Raw genomic sequence first — 24,042 nt, forward strand, 5'->3', positions numbered from 1 at the left:
TTAACTTTCATTTTTATGAATGATAAAGAGAGTTTCTACTCTCATGCAGTGTTTCAATGGGAAAACAAAAGAATATCCATGTAGCTTGCTAGTTAAATTGAGCCCTTGTTTTAATGCAAATGGAAGCAAGAGAAAAGAGCTTGTCTCCCTCTCTGGTATGAGTGTATCTATGATAGTGATAAGAATCCTTTGCATTTCACACCAGGAGTGTTTGCTGGGCATGGGGCATAGAGTAGATTAAAATCCAGAAGCAGTCAACTCTTGAACAAGGGGGTAAGCGATTCTTTTTTTTTTTAATAGCAAAAACAATTTTATTTACTATTTGTAAATACATCGCAAGACGATTTTTTTTTTCAAAAAATACCTTCTCTCAAAAACAAAATCAAAAACGAAAACCTGGTCAATAGCCAGTATCTGCTGGTTAATCACGAATTTATTTCCTCTCAAGAGAAATCCATTTGAGGTGAAATGGTAGTACACTACACATATTTGGGAATCAAATCAATGTAAGGTATTGATGACTCCAATTGCTTCAGTCAATCAGAAACCATTTGATTCAAGCTGTCAGTATTCTAATGGAAATGAGATTGGCCTCTAAAAATAGAGCAGGTCTGTTGCTTAATATATAGAATCCTTTAATCAATTGTCTATATATTTATATTATCTAGTATTTCTAGCACATTATCTAGTGTCATCTAGCATATGTTTCTATTACACTTATTTTGACTATATGGTATATAATATGCTGAAAATTCATTATAAATGTTTCTTCTCTGCATATATTTGTATATTATAAAAAAGAAAACTATTTCAAACTTTAAAAATACAGATGATTCTCTATGTGCTGCTAAACACTGTGTCACTGATGAGTCTCCACTGATTGCTTATCTTTTGTTTTGCTATTTTTACATTGTTTTAAAAGGGAAAAATGACAATTTTAAAAATGTTATTGGTTTTTAGAGAACATATTCCCAACAAGAAGAGTATTACTATGTAGACAGCAGAAGGATAAGATTATCGTTTCTTATGTAGGCCAGAGCCTCTCTTTACTCTTTCTGAGTCATCTGACCTGGGAGCACCATAGAAATTCTTAGAGTTCTGAACTGTCGTTAAGTCTATCAGAATTCTAAAGCAAGGCAAAGAAATTATAATAATAATGATAATAAGTCTGCATTGCCTGTTTTTTAGCTGCTACAAAGGGTCTACAACTTACTTCTCAAAGTATCACTCTCCTCCTTTCCAGATAAAATTCTAGCACATTTCCTCAATACTTCACAAAGCAGTTCATGCTATTTAAAAACATGAAAAAAATTTGGCTTATTCACTTACATGAAACCATCTCCTTACTTCAGAGGCAGAGCCACAGAAGGTATCATGTTACCCAATACAGGAGAGTGAGTCAGTATTTAAAGAAAACAAGAGTTAAATTTCTTTTTCTCTTCCTGATAAAGTCCATTTTCCTTTTACAAAGCATGAAAATACCAGCATGGATTCTATCCAACCCACACCATTCAAAATTGTTTAAAAATAAATGAGCAAAGTCAGAGAATCAGTCAGTTCAGTGAATAAGCAGTGTACCATAGGCTGCTGAGTTATGGCGACATTTGGTTGATGCTTACATTTTCTTTTATATGAAGAGACAAGGACAATCAAATTGCTTTTCATTAACTACTAGAAAGTGGACATACACTCAGCTCCCTATTTTCAATAATCAGGCATTCCAAGAACCTCTTTCTAAACTTTGGTTAAAAATCAATTCACCACGGCAAGAAATGAAAATCAAGGCTGTGGCCTGCAGCTGATCCATGCACATTACAGATGGCAGTGGCAGTCACTTGTGCAAAATAAGGCGCAATTGAGCTCCACATTAACTAAAATGAGAAGAAAAAAGAAATACATTGAAATAAACTTAAAAAAACAACCAAAGGCTCCATTTTGCCCTTGGGTACTACAAACACAAGGCATACTGAAGTCAAATTATATGGTAGATGTACGATGTGGGATAAAATTATCTTAATGAAAGAAATTGTGGAAGATAATTTGTCTAGATTTCGTGATCAAAAATCTATGATTTGGGGTTTTTTTCTTTTCTTCAAAAAGTGAAACAAATTTTAATTAGCTTTTTTCTTCCACTTGATAAACTTATCTTGGAAGGAGAAGGTTATCGCCATTATGATAGGTTTTTTGTTTCTTTTTAAACTTGCACAGATTCAACGGCATACTTCAAAATGATGGTGTAACATTTCATATTCACATGTTACATTTAAATAAAGTTTATTTAAAAAATTATATTAAATACAGACTAACAGAATATTCATAATATATTTTACAGAGAAAAATAGCCATGTCTTTATTTTAGAAACATGATTCTTTAAAAAGTTCTTTGAGATTTTTTTTTATAAAACATTTTACCCGTGAAGACTTTTTTTTTTTCCCATCAGACCTGTTTAAAGAAAAGCTTAAAATTTTAAATTCCTTATTTTTTTCCTTTTATATCTTAAAAAGTGTACACTCTATAAATTCTTTAAAATAACACACAGTATCTTTTGGGATCAAATGGGTCACAGGCTGTTTTTTGTTGTTGTTTTTAAAGTCAGTGGAGACTCCCTGAATCTTTTCTGAAGTGCCTTTTTCTCTGTCTCTGGGGATCAATAGTGCAGATTTACATGGGAATTCAGACCTCCCTCAGTGTTGTAGAGAAGGCAAGGAGGAAGGCAGGCGCAATGGCAGGGCACAGCTGCAGTGTCCATAGAGTCTAAAAAAAATCCCCTAAATATCATTAAGAGAAGGCGGAACTTGAAACTCCAATGTGGTCCATGCCTTCTTCCAACCACTCCAAAGGTCTCTGATGGGTGAATTCTGTGGCCATACAGAGATTCCATAGGAGTTGGCATCTGGCACTTATTTGTTCTCCAAGTTGTAGCAGTGGGCATCTCCTTTCCCTTTGGCATCATATCCAGGGAGTGGTTGTCCGTATTTATCCACACACCAGCAGAAACCCCTCTTTCTTCCTTTGGATGGGCGGCACTGTAGAAGAAATCATAGAGGTTAGGAGGCAGCCTCCTCTTCCTATCACCACAATCTTAGGACTGTCTGACCACTCTTGCCCTGAGCAAAAGACACATCAATACTGGGGTGAAAGGAATGTAAAGAACTCTGATTCCTGTCTGTAGAGGGCAGCAGTGGGGAGATGTAGACTCACTATTGACACCTCAAGATCATTAAGCATCTAATTAATACAGAACAACAATTATGACTCAGAAGATGATATAAACACAAAGGACAATTTCATGAATTTCATGCCTCTATGCAATATTTATTGCATAGCACACTGTTCACTGTCCATTCAGAAAAAAAATTGTATTTTTTGGGAAATAACTGACTATCTGAAGTTATGGTGCTCTACAAAGGCATTTTGCTGTAATGGCAAGACTACTGGATTCGGACTCAGAGCACATGGTTCTAAATCCTGGCTCTGCAATTTACTATGTTGGGCAAGCCATTTAGTCTCTCTGAAAATTTCTCATTTATTTTCTCATGTAAAAAAAAAAATAAGAGGTTGGATTAGATAGCTTTTGGAGTCCCCTGTAGCTTCAATTCTATGATCCTGGGAAGCAATAATCCCTCAGCTGGCCTTTATTTGCTCATGCATTGATGTGGTAACAAAAAAAAAAGTTCATCCATTATTTTGATTTTGAAAGCTGAGGTTAGGCAGGCATCTGTTTACTCAATATGGCAGCTTATATTTGTTAAAGGATCTTGCAAACATGTACCTGACCAAAAAAGCCTCTTTTAAAATATTGCTAACAAGAAATCATAGTCCACTTGAATCCTCTGGCTAAGGGGCAGCGTGCTTCCCCAGTCAGGCAGTCTATTTCACTTTTGCTTAGCTCTAATTGTTGGTAAGTTTTTCTTTACTAGGATTCTAAAACTCCTTCTCTGTGCCTTCTACCCACTGATCTTAGGATAGACCACTGGACAGCCCTAATTCCTTTTCTAGATGTCGGTCTCATATACTTGGGAATCACTTTCATATTCCCCTGGAGTCTCCTCTCCTCCTAGCTAAACATGCTCCATTCCTTGTATCAGTTTGCTTTTGAAGGATAAAAACCTTGGATTTATCTCTTTCCCAATTGCTCACCCATTAGATCATTACATATATTATTTCCCTTAAGTAATGTAGCCCATGCTATGATTATATATGGATGCCTAATCTAAATGGTTCTAAAGGGAAAATATCTGTGTTGCTATTTGTTCCTAAATTTATTTTACTTAAAATTTGAGATAGATGCAAAATTTGGCCTTTTATCAAAATAAACTATCCAAGAAAAAAAAGGAACTGGAAAAGAAAATATGGCTTCACACCAAGAAGGGTGGGGACACCATAGTGTAGGTAGGAAGATCCCTTTCATGACTAATCTATGTATTCTGTTTTGTTTTAGACTGTTTAAGGACTTAGAAAATATAGACCATTGCATTTACTTTGTTGTGAATGATGCTTTGCATACATATAGATTAAATTCAATACAATGCTTCCCTGCCCTACCCTCCAATGATATTAGTTGTTCTATCATTTTTTCAGTTGTATCTGACTCTTTGTGACCCCATTTGGGTTTTTTCTTGGTAAAGATACTGGAATGGTTTGCCATTTTCTTCTCCAGCTCATTTTACAGATGAGGAAACTGGGGCAAACAGGGTTAAGTGACTTGCCCAGGGTGACATAGCTAGTGTCTGAGGCCAGATTTGAACTTAGGAAGATGAGTCTTCCTGACTCCAGGCCCAGCAATCTATCCAATGTGCCACCTAGCTGTTTATGCTATTCATAATGACAACTTATTTAGCAAGAGTTCTCATTTAAAAATTAATAGCTTTTTTCCCTCTAAAGAAAAATGTATACTGGATCTCAGGGGTATGAACCTGTTCTCTTCATTCAAATTGACAAAACCATGCTTGGAAAGCCTAAGACTTAGAACTAACAGGGACCTTAAAGATCCAACTCCCAAAATTGAGAATGAAAAAAAAATGTACCAAGTACTAAGTAACATTCTGACTTTAAAACCAATTCCAGTAAATGCTTTGTCCACTATGACAGCAAATACTTCCACATCATTGGAAAGTTCTGAAAGAGTACCAAGATGCATGAAGAAGGCAGGTCTAAACCAATTAGTAGGAGATAAGTAAGAAAAAAAATAATTAAATAGAAGTAAAGTATTTCCACAGACACATACTCATTCATGATTCTACTCTTGCTGCAATTAGGAAAATCACTCTGCTTCCTTTTGCCAAAAAATGATTTTTACAATTAGGAGTACATGCTTTTTACTCGCCTGACTTACACATACTCTAGACAGTCAAGAAAGATTTCTGAATGAATGAATGACTCATAATCTTTTGATAGTAATAATGGAAACACATTACACATTAGTTTTTTTCTTACAGGATCATCGATTTAGACTAGGAATAACCTCACAGATCATTTAGTCCAGCCCTCTGTCAGATAATATGGCCCAAACTGATTCCATTGGGGAGTTCTCTTATATCGATTTACAAAAGAGCAAATTCCTACTAGAGTTGTACAGAGGCTGCTTCCTTCTTCCCTATGGGGCAAAATAAGCAAGCAGTGCTTTGGAACATGGAGCTATTTTCCAATATTAGTATTCAAAACTGTGGTCAACTCACATGTGAAAAGGGATGGCATTTCTCAAGGGAGTCAGCTGTCCTTAGTAATACAAATTAAAATTAGTTAGTGGTCATCAGTCAATGATTGTCCTCTCCACTCCTGACACTACAATTTTGGCCTAATTCCTTATTGTCCCAAATGAGTGCGAAATACAAACTAGAAGTGAGAGTAAAACAGTATCTGAAATGAATTTGAGATATCATTGTGATGTCAGGCTTTCCTGAAGATTAATGAAGACACTGTCGGGGAGGGATGGGAAGTAAAATTTCATGAAGATTATCACGTACTTGCTTCTTCTTATAGAATCCTTTCTTGTCACAGTTTGGAATATGAATCCCTCTTGGGCTCAAGACATTCAGAAACTTCAGGTGGTTCAATGTGTCTTCCATTTCTCTGCGGCAAGGGCCCTGTTGGTTATTTGATAAAAAAAGAAAAAAAATTATAATTTCTTTCCTTCTAATACCTTAAAACAAGTTACTAATTTTAAGAAAGCAAAAACTCAAATAGACAATATTTTCACTGATGTAATACTTTAAATTTCTGTGAGGGCAGGCTCAATATTGAATTCTTTCTGCATCATCTTCTCTTCCTTCTGCCTTGCGTGAAGCAGAACGCCTTGCATGTAAGAGACACTTGAATGTTTGCTAAGTGAATGAAAGGGGGTATACAGAAGGCTCCTGCTCCTGTGTCCCTATGGGTTTGATCTTGGTGTGCTTCCTACTGGGCTCAGGTGTCTCCACTTAAGGGTTAGCTATGGATGCTGTCTGGTATGTAAGCACCCCAAAATAGGAACTTTATGCTCACACCCTTGTATAAACACATACACTTCCACTACTATATCCATTTCTCACCTCTGAGAAGAAATCCAAGAAGGATGTTTATTTGTGGTATAATAATATACATACAGCCTTCAAGTTTGCTTGTTTCTAGGTGCATCACCTCTTTGCAGCCTGACAACAACCTTGCAAGGGGTTTGTTAACATTGTTATTAATAGTATTGATTATTATTAATTGATAGTAATTAGTATTAATAAGCAGGTGTTATTATTATTCCCATTTTAAAAATGAGGAAACCTACTAGAATGGAGCTCTAGTTAGAATTTTTCTTCCCTTGCCTCTTCCTGTCCACATTCTACTAGTCTTCAAAGTCTAGCTCCAAAACCAAGTCCTATGACTTAAAGATGTCCACCAAAGATATCCCCGATCCTGGAAGCTAGAAAAAATGTCTCTTCCTCTGAACTAAATTGCTTGCATCCCTCTGATTCTTATGATAGTCTATATTGTCCCTTGAAGACAAAATTTACATCTTATTGATCCTTGTAATCCCTTCAGCACTTATTTCCATGTCTTGTACCTGGCGAGCTCTCACTATGTATTTCCTGGATAAATGAGTATGATGCAGCCAGGCAAAAGGGGTCCATGGGAGCTTTCAAAAACCATCACTTTCTTGAGTAGCACCATCGTTTAGTAAATCTGCCAGGGTAACGACCAGTCTGCCCAGTGCTTCCCACTCTGCCTCTGCATAGATTCCAGATAGTAGCCTCTTTTTATAGATTTAAAATGTAATTTATTGAGCAGAAATGGGTATTATTAATACTCTTAAGAATTAATACCAAAGCTCAGCTACAAAGTGTTTTTTTTTTTTTCTCACACTGTTAAATACTTCAATTGTTAACTAGTAACAGAAAAAAAAACACTTGGTCATGACCATTTTGGGTAATATATGTCATGCGCCAATATACAAATTTTCACTACTTGTTGCCCCCCTGAGTGGGGGAGGGGGAGTATATAGGAGGAAAGAGGATAAAGTAAACTCAGAATCCTTACATATTCAGTCTCCTGTTTGGATTCAGAAGAGAAGTTCTGTGTGTCTGTGCTTTGTGATTCATACTCCGTTTTGTAGCGCTGAGTGTCTTTGGCTTGTCCTTTCCTGATGATGTCTAGTTTGGTGTGGTGTGGATGAAATTTGGAATCAGGTACCCGGGGAACACTGGGGATGGCCTGGTTCTCCATGCTGCTGGTGTTCCGGTCTTCTTCTTCATCACTGGCATTTCCTTGAAAGAGACCAAACAGAAAAAGGGAATAATCTTCATTATTAACCCAAGAGCAAAACTTACAACAGTTTCTATTTCATAGGGAGATATCATTGTTTATCTAAATAGAGAAAAAAAAAGACTACAGGCATTTTTTGAGACCATTGATCATTAAGGTATTTAAGAGGCCATATGGCTAATAGATAGAGAGCTGGTCTTGAAGTCATGAAGACCTGAGATTTAGTTCTGTCTCCAACCCTTATTGGCCCCCTGTCCTGGGCAAGTCATTTAAACTCTCATTGCTTTAGGCCAGTGGTGTCAAACTCAAATAGAAATGGATCTCTGAAGCTATATATTGACTTAGAAAACCACAAATTAGCATTATCTATGTTGTATTATTTTTTTTTGGTAAGCATTTCCCAATTTCATTTAAATATAATTTACTATAATGGTGAGTTTGGGGGTTTGAAAATTTGATGCCTCTGGTCTAGGCTATTCTTGAAGACCATAAGTTGAAAATGAAAGTGCCGATCTAAATTGCGAGGAGTTTCCTATGTCAATGAAATTATATGTTTAGATCCTATCCTTATTCTTGAGACTAATGATTTCTAAAATTTATTTAAAAATTCCCTAAAATTACTAGTCATTTCACTTTTAGAAACTATTAAAACTCACATTTCAAATGGATTTATTTATTAATTGTAACATCTAATTATAATTAAAGATAGGGGTTATTTTAAAAACTTACTTTGAAAAAAAAAAGTCTCTTTTTACATGGCAGGGGGAGTTTGTTTTGCTTTTTGTCATTTTCCACCAGAAGGGGGCAGATATCATCTGGGTCATGATGTGATCATTTCTAGAATCTGGACCCAAATCAGAAATCTGTTAGCAACACTACCAATGCAAGTTACCTAAGTATCTAAAGACAGAAAGCTATTTCAGAGACCTATTCAATCATCAAATGGATTAGGTGAACTGAATTACCATCTACAAAATATGATACTTCAAGTATCTCTTGGTATTTCCAAGGTTACAAAGAAACAGCAGGTGGTAGAGTAGAGAGAGGCTGGGGCTTTCAGTCAGAGGCCCTGAGTTCAATTCCTAACTCTGCTATATTCACCACCTGGGTGAGACTAGGCTGGACATTTAACTTCTTTTAAGACTTCCATTTTTTAGTAGTTTAAATGAGTGGAATGGCCTAGAGTCCTCTAAGGTCCTCTCTCACTCAAAATCTCATGCTGTCTCAGCTCTTTAATAGGGAATATTAAATTTTTGATCTCTATATTTTGAAAGAAATGCTCAAAATAAATTCTGATTTAAAAATATGATGTAAATTCCAGGATATATATATGCATATTATACCATTGTGATTCTCACTGTTATGGGATCACTACTTCAGGCACCATGGTCTAAAGGGAAATCTGTCAGAACTTCCTCCTTGTAGCTTCTGGGCAGAGATCCAAGCACTGAAACCTCTATAAGGGCCAAAAATAATAACAATATAAAAGAATGACATTCCTTAGACTCAGTGTGTTTTTACCACAGGGACCTAATCTGAAGAAGAAAAAAAAACAGGACACAAGGTGCCTAGTAATGGAGAGAAGTGCCTGAGTTTCAGAAGACATAGGTTTAAGCCTGTTTTTTCTTTAGCAGCCCTGTGAAGGTGGGTCAGTCTCTTAGCTTCTCTTGGCTTCAGATTCTAAATCTGTGAAATGGGGCTAATACCTATCATACCCATCTCATAGGCTTGCCAGAGACATTGTAAACTGAAAAGTGCTATATAAATGTATAGCATTATTACACGCTATTATAATCCATTACTAAGATTTTAAAGACAATTTTGACAATCTTTCTCTCTGGTCAATGGTATCTAAATCTTTTATTATGTTGTTTGTGGCTTAAGGACATTCTCTTCTGAACTACAACAGAAATTATTAATCACATTCTGCATCTTTTAGGTACTTGGTTATAATTATTATCTATGCTTTTAAACTGCTATTTAATTTTTTACATGCCTTTTCTCCCTAGGAATGCATACACCCTAGGCTACTTGGAGGGAGGGACAATCCGAGTCTTTTATTTCATTATATGAGTGTCCTTAATGTTTAACATGGTGCTTTGCACAGAGTAGGTATTCAATAGATATTTGATTTGATTTCATGTCCTTTCTCTTTGCAGGATGTTAAAAAAATTTTAAGGATGGAAAAATTGATTTAGTGGACAGGTAAAACCTTGTAAAGAAAGAATTCCCCCCTCCTCCAAGATCACAAAGCTTCATTGGTTGGCAAATTCCTAACATGTGACCTGTCAATATGAAGTTGAAAAAAAAAAGACTGGCGATGTGTGATAATGTCTGTGTTCTTTTGATAGGGCATATATGGTTACTATTTTGATATTTTTCCAGATGGCTTTGAGAAGTCACCTGGATCTTTTGTTTCTTTTAAACAATCACAATGCCCATATTTATAGCAAAACCCTTTATAATCAATCATCTTTTAAATCTCAACAAAAATTCTGCATTTTTTAACCAATTTAAAAAATAAACACATCTATTCAGATACATACTCAATAATCCTATTCTTAACTAGCAATCAATTTCTATCACCAAAAAAAGAAAATGATTCATCTTGCTGGACTGGGAGAGCTGGGCTCATCTCCTACCTCCTGCACTTAGTGATCATGGGAAATTGACAACTTCTAAGCTCCAATTTCTTAACATGTAAGGTAGTAATGACCATTATAATACCTACCTTGAAGAACTGTGATAAGAATCAAAATGAGAGGATGTGTGTAAAATGCTTTGTAAGCCTGTATGCATTATTTAAACCAGCTATGGTTACTCTTATTTAAACTAGATTAATGATTTCATCTGTCGAGGGCACTCCCAGTGAGCAAATTCCCTTCACTAACACGGATCAGCCAGAGGGCAACTTGAAGCCTTAGAGAGTTGCTGGGGCTCTGACTAGTTAAGTGACTTGCCCAGTCAGTATGTGTCATAGGAGGGACTTGGACCTAGGTCCTGCTGACTCCGAGGCCAGCCCTCTATCCACTATCTGCGTTGCCTCTCCATTTAATATTACAGAATATAAATCTTCTGTCTCTGTAATCATCAAACGAAGTCGAAATTCTCCTGTCCCCCACATAGTCAATTACCAAAGCACATTTTTAAGTCCTACTGATGTTGATAGTGAGTACTCCTGGTGTCTGGCTTCACAGGGACACTGCAAGGACTTTCCCTCCCATAATTACAGTAAGGAGAATAGAATTCAGCAGAAAATCTGCCAGCTCCGTTTATATATAAATAAATAAACAAACAAATAAATAGCGTGCTCCACTGAGCGTTTGCAACAGGCTCAGAGACCTGCCAACAGTACATCTTTCTTAGCCTTCTTCTCAGTGCCTCCTTCAAGTTCATCCGGATCCCCCCTCCCCCCCTACTCGTCTCCCCCGCCCCCACCCCGGCAGCAAATTGTAGAATGGAAACACTAATCGAGTTGCTTCTCACTCGCCTCCCTCTCTATTTCGCCCTTCCCCCCACCCAAGATAGTGTAATTGGTTTTGCAGCTAAACCAGGCAGGAGGAGCACATTTTAAGAATCAGGCTTTCCCGAGGCAGGGACGTTTTCCCCGCACCCCTCCCCCACCTCGTGCTTCCCGGAGGATCCTCCAGCACGCGCCTCCCTCCCCTTTCTCCCATTCATTTGCACCCATATCAGCTAGAACCGGGGAGAAGGCAGGCTTCCTTGAAAGTTGGAGGCTTTCGGGTGACTACTGTGAATCTGCGGATTTATCATTAAACTCACCCAAGGTACATGCACTCTCAAATGCCCCAACAGGTCTCCCTTTTCTTCTGCACTGCTTGGTTTGGGATGTTTTCTCCCCACCCCCATCCCCCCATTCCTCCTTTCCTCCTCGCTGCGTCCTTTTTTCTCCTGGTGAGCAGCTTCTAAAAAGATTGTTGGCGCTGATCATGAGTCCCCTTCCCCGAAAAAACTAGTGTCTCGTTTCATGCCCAGATCTCCCCCCAGCTAGCAGAAGGACAGCTTGGCATCATCACAACCCAGAATTGAGATTCCTAACCTCTGAATATAGTTCTCTACTGAAATTTGAGCCAAGTCCAATACTGAGTTTCCTCTGCTGTAAAACGAGGAGGTTGGACAGGACGCTGTCTAATGTCTCTTTTTCAGGTCTAACTAGTTAGACAGCGCTACACTTTTTCAAACACATGGTAAACCCTTTTGCCCCAATGTTCGCTTTCCTCCATCCCTCCCTCTGCTCCTCTCACGGGTTCTTACCTGTAGCATGGGGTCCTTGCATCAGGAACGCCTTCAGTTTGCTGGCGGTCACATTGGTACAGAGGCCCCGGCCATCTAAGAGCGCCTGTAAGGGTCTGGGCTCTCCCGGCTGGGGCTGGCAGCTAAGACCGGCACCGCAGCGCTCAGTGTACACGCCGCACGGGTTGCCCTCTTGCAGGGCGCAGGTCAGGCAGCATCCGCAGCCTGGCTCTCGCACCAGCTCAGCGCAGTCTGGCACCAGCGGCTTGCACTGCTCCAGAGCCCGCGCGTCGCATGGCTCGCAGCGGACCACCGGCCCCACGGCCACCGCCAGCCGGCTTAGCAGCGCCAGTGCAGCTGCTGCCGCTGCCCAGAGCAAGTAAAGCTTCGACACCATAGCAACCAGCCGAGGGGAGGGCTAAAGGCAGCGCTGTAGAGGCGGCTACGAGAGAGGGAGCGAGAGAAAGAGAGAGAAAGAGAGAGGGGGGACAAGGGGGAGGGTGGGAAATAGACGGACACACAATGCACCCCTAAACCTGGAAGAGAGCAAGAGTCTCTTTGCAGGAACTCCTCCGCAACTCTTCCTCTATAATAATCGTGTTATTATATACTGATACAATAAGACCAGTAGTAAAGAGCCAATTCTGGTTTCCAACTTCTCAAGTTACAATCAGCCCTTTAAACCTCTTACTAAACCTATTCCTTTTACTACTACCTCCTTCCCACTCCGTCTCCCTCCCCAATAGGGGGGAATTAAAAAAAAAGCTCAAGAAATATATAAGCTCGAGTCAGAAGATCTGCTACAAAACTAAATGCTGATAAATGAAAAAAAGATGCTATTTTAAAAGGAAATAAAATAAAATAAGGAAACAATGTTCCCTATTTTATTCTCCTTGTAGGCTCCTGCTCCCTGTAACTCTTTCGTCCCATCTGTTCTCTCATTCAGCTGAAGTCTTGCCTATATAGAGACCAAGCCTAGGACACGCCCCGGAACATGAATAATGAATAACTTGAAGCTCATGCTAAAGGGGAGTGACTAAGAAACTCAGGTTTTGGTTCAGAAACTCCTGCAACCCAGGGCTGGGCGCTTCGTTTGAGTTCAAGTGCGTTTCTTAGAAACTCTCCTTTAAGGAGATGCACGGGATGAATCTTTTAAAGATTCATCATGTGTCTCTTGTTTCAAGGAAAAAGTTTCTCAATATTTCTTCTTTTCTGGCACCGTGAGGTATATTACACGAGGACTTGCTGGGAGTTGCCCTTCTGGATTTCCATCTTCCAGCCTATGCACTTTGGCACTCAGTTAAAGCACAGACAACCTGGAAGGCGTGTGGCGTGTGCCCTCTGTACACACGCACCCTCGCGCACGCATACACACATACATGCACATACACGCATAGAGTGAGCTTTCCAGCAAATACTTTGGAAAGAATTCACATTTCACATGACATGCAATTCGTTGACAAAAATTGGAAAAAATCTGACGTCTCCCCCTTTTCCGCACCACACCCCTCTTCCCATGTTTCCAGCTCTCTCTGTGTCCCCAGCACTTCCATATGGCACTGCGTTTCTAACTGACACATTCGCCTTACGTCCTAGCTTTCTCTAGCTCTAAGACAGAACCCTTTGTTAAACTGAGTGGACAGAGAAGCAGCGAGGCAAAGGAAGCTACTAGCGACAGACCCAAAGCGTACCCCTGGCCAATAATTAGAAAACTATTAGTTATTACTATTTCCATACTTGACATTTTGGACCAATTTAAGTTTCCTCTTAAAATCCTCTAACTAGAAAAAGTTTTAAAAATCTCCTAATTTGAATGAATAATACGTATTTTTGCTACTGTTACTTTAAAAAAAATACTGAGCATGTGAAGGTCTTCTGCAGGGTCCTAATGATCTAATACAACTCCTGATTAAATCAATATTAATTAATGTTGACACAATTTTAGACATGCAGAGAATTCATTTGAATATGTATGTATAGCCTGCTTTCAAACCAAGAAATGTGTGAATAAATGAAAATATTCTTTTCTCACCTTTATTGCTCCCAAATCTCAAGGAAATGATTTATTATTTTTAGTGTTAGGAAGGGAAAATAGGAGTGCAATTGAACTTAGTTTGCAAGCATTTTTTATATGAACAAATCAGATCGTCTTTTTACCTCATGTAAGTAGAGCTATATTTATTTTTAAAATGAATGGGACACTAATTATACTAGGTAATTAACAAGTAAATACTTTCCATTCTAGCCCTTTAAATCAGATTATTTTTGAAATCCCTATTTCTAAATGCTACTTTCCTGCTCTTTACTCATTCTTTTCTAATGTTTTGAAATAGAACCCAATTGCAATTCAAATTCGTCAGCAGAATTTAAAAAAATATGTCATCTATAAATGTTTCAAATGAGAAAATTCATTTTTAAATTGTTCAGATAACTAACATCTAATTTCTTTCCTGGCATAAAGGATGATTTACTGACTTCTTTGTCTTCTTATTCATTTCCCCAATTCACCAAGAGAGGTCGCTGGCTGCCCAGGATTAAATTTGCAAATTTAAGATTTGATGGAGTTCATTTACAAAGAGGTTATTGATCCATGGCTCAAAACTAAGTGAATTTTATGTAGAAACTGTTGTGGGAAGACTTGTTATTACTATTTTAATACCTTATACATTATTATTTTTAAATATGTTGAGGGCTAAAGTGGATGTTTTAGATAGAAAGGATAACCAGAAATTTGGTCCTTAGGAAACATGAAATCACCCCATACCTCTTTCTAAACCTGCAAGAAACAGTTTACTATAGGAAAGTGAGCGTGTAAAAAAAAAGTAGACAATTCAGAAGAGCAAACAGTATTCTGGTTACCCTCTTTATATGTGAAGCAAAGATATAAAGGAGCTTTCATTAAAATAAAAAGAAAGAAAAAAGGGGGTGACCAATAGTAAGAAATGAGAAAATTCATCTCATCTCCCTCTATCACACATATACACAGCATCATTTTCATCTTTCTGCTTTAATCTTTCTCTAAAATACACAGATGGGGTGTGGGGGTGGAGCTAACTTTATCTCTTGTATCTATAATGCTATTATCATCACCTAGAATTTTTTTCCCCCAATATTAACCTTGTTCAGTTTTTTCAAGTTGGGAAATCTTCACATTTCCATTACTCACTGGTCACTGTCTCTCCATTTCATGTAAAAAAGAAGAGACACAAAGCAAACCTTTCCAGTTAGATCTGGTTCTTAAAATAGCCATAATGACCTTGAGACTTAAAATAACTTAGTGGGTATGTATTCAAAATAAAATTGCTAATATCACATTTCTGCAACTCAGTTAAAGAAAATGTTAACTGTGAGACCTTGACTGATAAGTATTCTCAAATATGTGGGTATATTGAGCCAGATTTAGATTTTCTTTTTTTCACCTATGAACTTGCGAAATGTAAGTCTCAGAAAATGAGAAAAATCAAATTAAAAAAAATCACCTTATTACTTTTCCATTCCCTTTAAAAGAAAATGATGTTTCTTTTGCAGTTTTCACAGTGTTAAAGAAATATATATTGGAAACATTAGTGCTCTAGAGGGCTTAGGGGGAGCCAGAGCACCATTGTTCCTGGATGGATTAGATTAGCTCTTCTGAATCTGTCTTACAATGTGAGAGAGAATGAAAAAAGTGTTACAGATCAAAAACTCATTGAAAGTTTTCAAAAATTGTTCCAAAATGTTAATTGAATTTTTATACAGATTTCAATCACTTTGATCAATAAACTTTGTAATAAATTAAGCCTATCGCTAGCATTTATGTGGCATAAATGAAACTTTATAATCATTTGCTTAACCTTAAAAAGTGGAGTACAAAAAAAGCAGATACCATTGCATGAACCAATTTTAAAATAACAAACATTCATTAATCACTTATTATGTTCTAAGCATTATGCTTAGCACTGGGGATGCAACGAAAGGCAAGAAACAATCCCTGTCCTCAAGGAGCTCACGTGCTAAAGAAGAAGACAGTGTGACAGTAACTATATACAATGGAGGTAGTATCAGACGGAAGGTACCAGCATGGAGGCAGACAGGGAAAGGCTTCTTTCAGAAGGTGGGACTTGCAGGAAGCTAGGGAAACCAGGAAGCAGAGGTGAGAATGGAGAGCATGAGATTCTGACGACAAAAAGGCATGGAGATCGGGCAGGCAGTGTGCTGTGTGGAGAATGGCAAAGAGGCCTGATTTGTGGATTGTAGGGTCCAGGAAAGGGAGGAAAGTAGAAGTCAGAAAGGAATGAAGGGACCAGGTTATGAAGGGCTGAAAAAGACAAAAAGAGCATTTTATATTTGATCCTGGGGACAGATCTGACCTTTAGGTAAATCACTTTGGCAACTGAGTGGTAGATGATCTGGAAGGGGGAGAGACTTTTAGTAGAGAGACCAACCAGAAAGCTTCTTGTGATTGTCCAGGCATGAAGTGATGAGGGCTTGTAATGTGGCTATAGTAGCATCAGAGAGAGAAAGGGGTGTATATAGTGTGTGTATGTATATGCATATGTGTATTTTAAATTAATGTATATAGATATAGCAATATCTATATACATATATGTGTGTATATGCATATATACACACATGTACACACACACATATATATGCATATATGTATATGTCTCTGAGTATGTGTATGTATTGCGTGTGTATTGCCAGGGTAAAATCTATAGGACTTGGCAACAGATTGGATACAGGGATGAGTGTAATGGCAAAATTGAAACACATGCAGGTTTCTAGCCTAGAGGGGAGGAAAATGGTTCTCTAAATAGCAAGTTGGATTGGAATCAAACCTGATTTTCAGGATTTTTTTTCTTGGATCAAATCATTTGTACTTGGTTAATTGGAAAGTCAATAGTTAGCTGTATATGTAATTATAATGACCAAGTTTGGTCCGAAGGAGGAGATTTTTTAAAAAATGCAACTCCCCCTTGCCCACTTTGCAGAGGTGGGAGACTATGAGTACGGATCACTGCGTACAACGTTAGACTTGGTCTAACAGGGTGATTAGGCGGAACTCTTTGATCTGCTAGCCCTGTCCCCATAGAGATGATTTTAGTTGTTACTCAGTCCAGTTTGACTCTTTATGGCCCTTTTTGTGATTTTCTTGGTAAAGATACTGGAGTGGTTTGCCATTTCCATTTCCTTCTCTGGCTCATTTTACAGATGAGGAAACAGGCAAACGGGGTTAAGTGGCCTGCCCGGGGTCACCCAGTTAGTAAGTATCTGAGGTCAGATTTGAACTCAGTTCCTCCTGACTCCAGGGCCAGACCTCTATCCATTGTGCCACCTTACCTATACCATGGGAACATCCCAGGCCACATCAACTTCTCCTGTTCACTCAAATCATGCTCATACCCTTAATTTTGCTGAGCTTCTTCTGTTTGTCTGTGTTGTCTCTGTCTTTCTATTTCTCTTTGTTAAAAGAATGTAGGGATATCTATGTGTATACATATATAATATGTATGCATACATTTGTATATAATGTACATATATGTGCATATATGATACATACATTCAAAAATTAATGTGATATAAAAACAAAATAAATAACAATCCAAAATAAAAAATGTGGTGGTAATTGGTGATAATTGGTGGCTTTTTAAGGGGGTGGCGGCCTCTGATAGAAGTCATTAGTCCTGTATCCCAATACCTATCATAATGTCTTGCCTACCAGCAAGCACAGAAGATTGGGAATATGCCAATGCAGTATTATTCACATAGACTGGATCAGACCCCAACTTTATCATTATTGATTTCACCCAATAGGGTGTGTACTGTTTGACACTGAAAGCCCTTCACAATCTGGCCCCACTCCTACTTCGCCAGACTTCTTTCCACTTACTTCCCTCCACACCCTCTCTAATCTGATACAATAGGCTTGCTCTTCCTCATACATAAGAGGGGTTGTTTCTCATGCCCAGAATGCTCTTCTGCCTCACGTCTGCTTCCTTGGCTTCCTTCAAGACTCGGCACAAATCCCTCCCTTCTGCAAGGAGCCTTCCCAATGCTCCATGCTACTGTCTTGCCTTTTAGATTGCTTTCCACTTACACTGAATATATCTTGAATGTACATTTTTTGCCCACTGTTTCCTCCACTAGATTATGAACTTGTTGAGAGTAGGGATTGTTTTTGCCTTTCTTTTATCCCCAGTCCTTAGCACAGTGTTTAGCGTACAATATGCACTTAATAAAAGCTTGTCAACTGATTGTGTGGCCTCTGGAGATACACAAGCCATGATCTCAGACCCTCACAGACACCCATGAAAGCCAGCTTGCTACATCAAATTCCCAAAGAACTAGAGCCGCAGAAGATAATACCAAGATGGACCCAGTAGCATGGCTCCTCTCGGATTCAACATCATCTCTGCCTACAATTGTGCCATTTTCCTTATAGAAATAAGAATAACTCACAGGTCTATAGCACTTTCAAGTTTGCAAACCGCTTTCTAAACGACAACCCCATGGGGGAGGCAAACTGCCACACCTCCCTGCGGTTTAGTTTCTTCCTCTGTAAAATGAGGGGGTTGCACCACACGGACTCCGACATTCCTTCTAACTCCCCGGGTCAATGATTCAATGAGGTAAGGGTAGAGACATTTCCCCTCCTTTTCTTCACTCCCCCCCATCCATCCTGTGGAAATATCAATTTCTTGCTTATTTTTCTCTATCAAGTAAGTGTCTGCAGTTGTATCTGGCATCAAACTACTTTTGGGATCTCATATTTGCACAGTTTAAATGGGTTTATATCTTATTCGCCAACATTTGGCATGAATTTGATAGGTTAACTACATTTGCATGGTTTGTCAAAATGTCAGTTCAAGGAAAGCATAAACATGGGAAAGGAAAGGAGTATATTGAATTTGATTAAGGATGCCCACACCACATGGATTTGGGAACAGAATCTGACATGAAGGGAAACATATGTTATAGACTGATATCAAATCACTATGTTTACTGGGTATTTCCTTCACTAAAATTTGGGTCAGAAGAATAGGGCCACACAGAGACTTCAATTTTTAAGTAAATGAACCACAGGGGATGGCAAAACAGACCTCAAATCCTCCATAAATACTTAGACCTGGGCACGGCAGACTAGCAAGGCAGCAATTAATCATATAATCACACTAATCATGTTAGTTAACATTTGTATATCACTCAAAGGTTTGCTATGATATATATGAAATCAAATGAGATAAGATATGCCTTGCTTGCATGTATCTATGTCTATACACACACGTCTTCATATAGTGTTCAAAAAGGACCAGTGGACCAATGACATCACAAGGATGTGTTGACTTGCACATGAATTGGATTTAAGTGAGGCAGAACTGTGTAGCCTTCAGGCTCATTCTCAGCTCCAGAGTCCTCAAAGTCCAGTGACAGGATGTAAGGCCAGATGACTGGTGATAGCCCCAAGTTTCTTATGTTCTTCTGAAAACAGCGGGAAGGCAATTGACGGAAAGGAACAAAGCAGCAGGAGAAATTTTTTTTTTCTTTTTTGTTATTTTTTTTCTTTCCCCTTGATTGAAGCAAAAGGAACATGCAGCATTTTGAGAAGACAGGGCAGAGATATAGGTAGAGGAAAACTGATAAAAAGTTATGAACCAAAGACTCAATTTTATGATGCCTCATTTTATTTGATCTGGAGAGCAATGAGAGAGTCAAAGGAGTTTTTTGAGGAAGTAGATAACATGGTCAAAGTGTCTGGTGATGGAGGGGATTTTGGCAGCAAGATTAGATTTCCAGTACAGGCCAGTCTATCACCTTTTTCCTTAAGTTAAGCTTCCATTGGTGCTGACGTATTAAGTCTGTGTGCGTACTTTATTAATAACATGACCTTTGATGGAATTTGTTTTTAAACAAACACTTATTTGTTCATTTCTTTGCTTTTGTTTTCAGAAAGAGTCATTATGTTGTTTTATAGATATGCTTAATACCTCTGATAAAACACTGAGCCATTATAATGTCAATGAAAATGCCACATACACATATACAGGTGTGTCATCTCATTTGATCTCATATATGTGCAAGGAACAGGGAAAGGCAAGGTTCTCCACCACTCCCTCTCCCCCAGTGAACCCATCCCTGTTCTCAATGAGCTTACTTTCTGTCAGGCTGCAAGATTCATTTTTCCTGCCTTCTATCCAAGGCACAGAGAATGCCATGGGAACTTCACAGTGGGATACCTCTGCATCACCACATTAATGACGTCCTTTCTTCTTCCCTCAGTTGTATCAGTGTCAGAGATTGGGGAATCCTGAAACCCCTAGAATTTCCTTGTCTTGAGTTCCAATCAATCAATCAGTATTTATTAAATGCCTACCATGTATTAAACAATACACTAGGCTGCCAATGCACACATGCACATGTGTGTGTATACAGGTATAGTTAGATGTCTATATCTACTATAGCTACATATGCACACATTATATATAAACATATATAATCTATATATAAGTGGAAAATACACAATAGAAAAAATAAATATAAAATAAATGCAAGGTAATTAGGGTCAAGAGGAATTAGTAAATAGGGAAAGGGAGTCTAGAAAGGCTTTGGGTGAAAGGTGATGATTGAGTTGAGCCTTGAAGGATAAGGTGGAGATGAGAAAGAAGAGCATTATAAGCATGGGAAATGGTCAGTGCAAATGCTTGGAGAAAGGAGATGTGTGGAATGTAGAGAAGACCAGGTTGGCTCTACCATATAGTTTCATGAAGGAGAGTATTTCCACTGTTTGCTTAATAAAAAACTTATATGGATTTCTTGCTACCTTTATTCATAACTCAGTGGTTACCTTTAAACAACATCTGATAGTTTCTGCTAATATCTATATAAGCAAAAGCTCCAGCAACTAAAATTCTACCTTCTCTGATGTGCTTAAAGAGAATCTTTAGGAACCCATTTCATTTTAAAGTGGAGTTTGTTTATATGTTTTTGTCATTGTAGCTTTTCTGGAAAAATTGACTCCATTCCAAAGCTTGCTTTGTGGATGGCACCATCCTGGGAATAAACCAAGAATTTATAGTCATTCATTATTCATAGCATTCAGATAGATTTGCTTGGACATCTTCTCGAATATGTTGATCATTATAGGTCTGGAAATCATCAGCGGAGGAGACTGAGGCCTAGAGCAATAATATGACTTTCCCAGGGTCACCTAGGTGGGAAGTAGAAGAACCCAGCTTCAAGTCCAATTCCTATAACATCAAATCCAGTGTTCTTTTCACTGCACTAAGATGCCTCCAAATGCTTAGGAAGTATAAACAAAATTCCCCACATGGCAACGGGCAATCAACTAATTAAGAGCCTACTGTGTGTCAGGCTCTCTGCTAGACACTGGAGTAGTGGAAAGATCTCTGACCTCGGCATCACAAGACCTAGTTTCCCATATTTCTTTTGCTTATTATTTCTATAACCTTATGCATGTTATTTCGCCTTCCTAAGCAGAAATATCCTTAACTGTAGAAAGAAGCAGTGATTTGGTGATCTCTCGCTTTCGTTGTGGTGGTGACTTTATACCCACAAGGTCCCAGTTGAAACCTACTAGAGTTATTTCTTTATGAAACAGTGAGTGGATGGGGAATTTGCCTACACCTATTGACTCTTGTAACTACTGAGCCAGAAACTATTTCATAGTAAGGACCAGAACATATTTCTAGGGACTGCACTTGAGCACAATGGATAGAGCCTGCTTAATACCTCCACTTGGATTTTTCATAGATGTCTCAAAGTTAATATTTTCAAAACTATATTCAATATCTCTGTTCTCTCCCAACCTCTCCACTTACTAGCTTCTTTATTTAGGGAATCACCAGCCTTCTACTAACCCAGGTTCATAAGGTTGGCTTCATCTTGTACATTTCCCTTTCGCTCACCTCTCATATCCAATCGGTTTCTAGCTTCACTGATTCTACCTCCATAGTTTCTCCTATTCAACCCCTCCTCTCTGCTCACATCTCCACTATCCTAGTTCAGGTCCTTTTCATTTGTCAACTGTACATTTCAACAAGCTTTTAAATTATCTCCCTGTCTCTAGTCTCTTCTCTCTCAATACAACTTCCAAACAGATGTCAAATTGATATCACTAAAATGCAGATATAGCCATGTCCCTCCCGTGCTTAAGAAGCTTTAATGGTCCCAAATTGCCTCTATGATAAAATACAACCTCCTCTTTTGGGCATTTAAAGCCTTTCATAATCAAGCTGCTTTTTCACATTTAATCCTACTTTTCTAGGCTTTTTGCACATTACTCTCCCTTTGCATTCTAACCTAACTAGTCTATTTGAGGTTCCCAGTACAAAACACTTTATTTCCCATCTCTGTGATTTTATGTAGCATGTGCCGCATGCCTGCAATTTATTCTCACAGTATTTCAACTTCACAAAATTACTAGATATCTTTAACATTTGGTTTTCTAAGAATACCTCACTCTATGTGATACCTCTCTCAAGGGCTTGTGCCCCCTCTCCTCATAACTTGTTATAGACTTTGCCTGTCTTGCCTCCGTGTTCATGTTGCTTTCCTCTAGGAGAATGTGAGCTCCTTTTGTGCAGAAAGGATTTAATTACTGTCTTTGTATGCCCCACACCTAGTGCATCATTTTCATTCCTCATCCAGGGACATGCTGGGGGCCAAGGATATGATGACAAAATGCCCAGAACATATTCAGTGCTTAATAAATGCTTGTTGAATTGAATATTAAGAAATTAATGTGTGGTGGCCCTTTTCCTTGTAGAATCATGTTGGTTTTCTTATGTATGAATTTAATTTAAACTTCTCCTTAAAAAATAACTTCAGATTTGGGATTGATGCCAAGCTTCATGCTCATTTTTGATACACTAGCACCTATTTGCACAATATACTTAAATAACAGATTTAATTTTTAAATGAACAGAACAGCACAGCTGATCCATAAAGAGCTCCATTAGGCATCCTTCTGTCTGAGTGTACTTATGTGAAGTAATAATAGCTCTTATGACCCTTAGAACTCACATAGTACTTTTTCATGAGATACCTTCCAGCACACATTCATGAGCACACGTTAACATCCCCATTTTCTGAAGGACAAAACTGAATTATGGAACAAGTGGAGTGTCCCACCTTGTGTCAGATCATTAATAATTCAGGACAAGAAACCAAATTCTTTGACTCCAAATTCAGTGTTTTCATAGAGGTTTCAATTCCCAGAGGTGAGTGAGTAGCTGCATTGATAACTTCTTAAGGTACCTTTCAGACACAAGATCATGATTCTGATTACCTCACCTCAGAAAGAAACATGAGGAGACAGAGAGAGAGAGAGAGAGAGAGAGAGAGAGAGAGAGAGAGAGAGAGAGATATGGAGAGATAGAGACAAAGAGAGACTCACATAGAAAAGAAAAGCAGTTACTACAGGGAATCGCTACATTTTAATTTTAGCAGAGATTTCTGCCTGTCGCTCCCTGACAAGCATTTATTTTCTGATGTCTATAAAGTACCATTTGTTGTTCTTAATTAACTCAATTGCTTTATGGCAATATGTATTTTTCCTTTCCCTCTTCTTTTGTTAATACAATGACTTTAATTATTTATCACTCTTTGTTCCTTTCTAGCTTTTTAAATTTTTTTTTTTTTACCTTTCTGGCCTTATTCCTTTTTTTCTGTTCTTTTTCAGTTTCATCTTCCCTTTAGTTCTGTTCAGTTATTTGTTCTTCCTGTCTTCTTCCCTGTCTCCACTCTTCTTTCTCTTCCTATATCCTTCTTTCTCATGTCCATTCTTCCCTTCTTTCCCCCCCTGCTTAATCTGATTCGTTTCTCATTCATTTCCAGCTGACCTTTTATTTTCTGTTTCCTCATCTTTTATTGGCCTTTTCTTGAATTCCAGTTACAAGCAGTTCCCAAGTTACAAATGCTTGGCACAGAGTCTCTGATGTCACTGCTTTAGAGTATGCCAACATTGCCACAGTGGCACTGGGGCTCCTCTTTCTTGATGGACCCATCTGAATAGCTTGGGAGCTGTTGCCAAGAGCCTTGTAGTCCCTTAGGGCATT

General features: G+C 38.3%; 1 protein-coding gene across 1 annotated transcript; it reads right to left on the reverse strand.

Moving 5' to 3' along the window:
* Positions 1–415: 415 nt before the first annotated feature.
* Positions 416–12,924, reverse strand: IGFBP3 (insulin like growth factor binding protein 3). The gene is made up of 4 exons (XM_036738868.1): positions 12,008–12,924; positions 7,508–7,734; positions 5,968–6,087; positions 416–3,027 (listed from the first exon to the last, which is right to left on the reverse strand). The coding sequence occupies exons 1-4, from the start codon at positions 12,381–12,383 to the stop codon at positions 2,902–2,904; spliced, it is 849 nt and encodes a 282-aa protein (XP_036594763.1). The 5' UTR covers positions 12,384–12,924; the 3' UTR covers positions 416–2,901.
* Positions 12,925–24,042: the final 11,118 nt, after the last annotated feature.

This window comes from Trichosurus vulpecula, chromosome 9 (assembly GCF_011100635.1).
Source record: "Trichosurus vulpecula isolate mTriVul1 chromosome 9, mTriVul1.pri, whole genome shotgun sequence".
Classification (NCBI taxonomy): Eukaryota; Metazoa; Chordata; class Mammalia; order Diprotodontia; family Phalangeridae; genus Trichosurus; species Trichosurus vulpecula.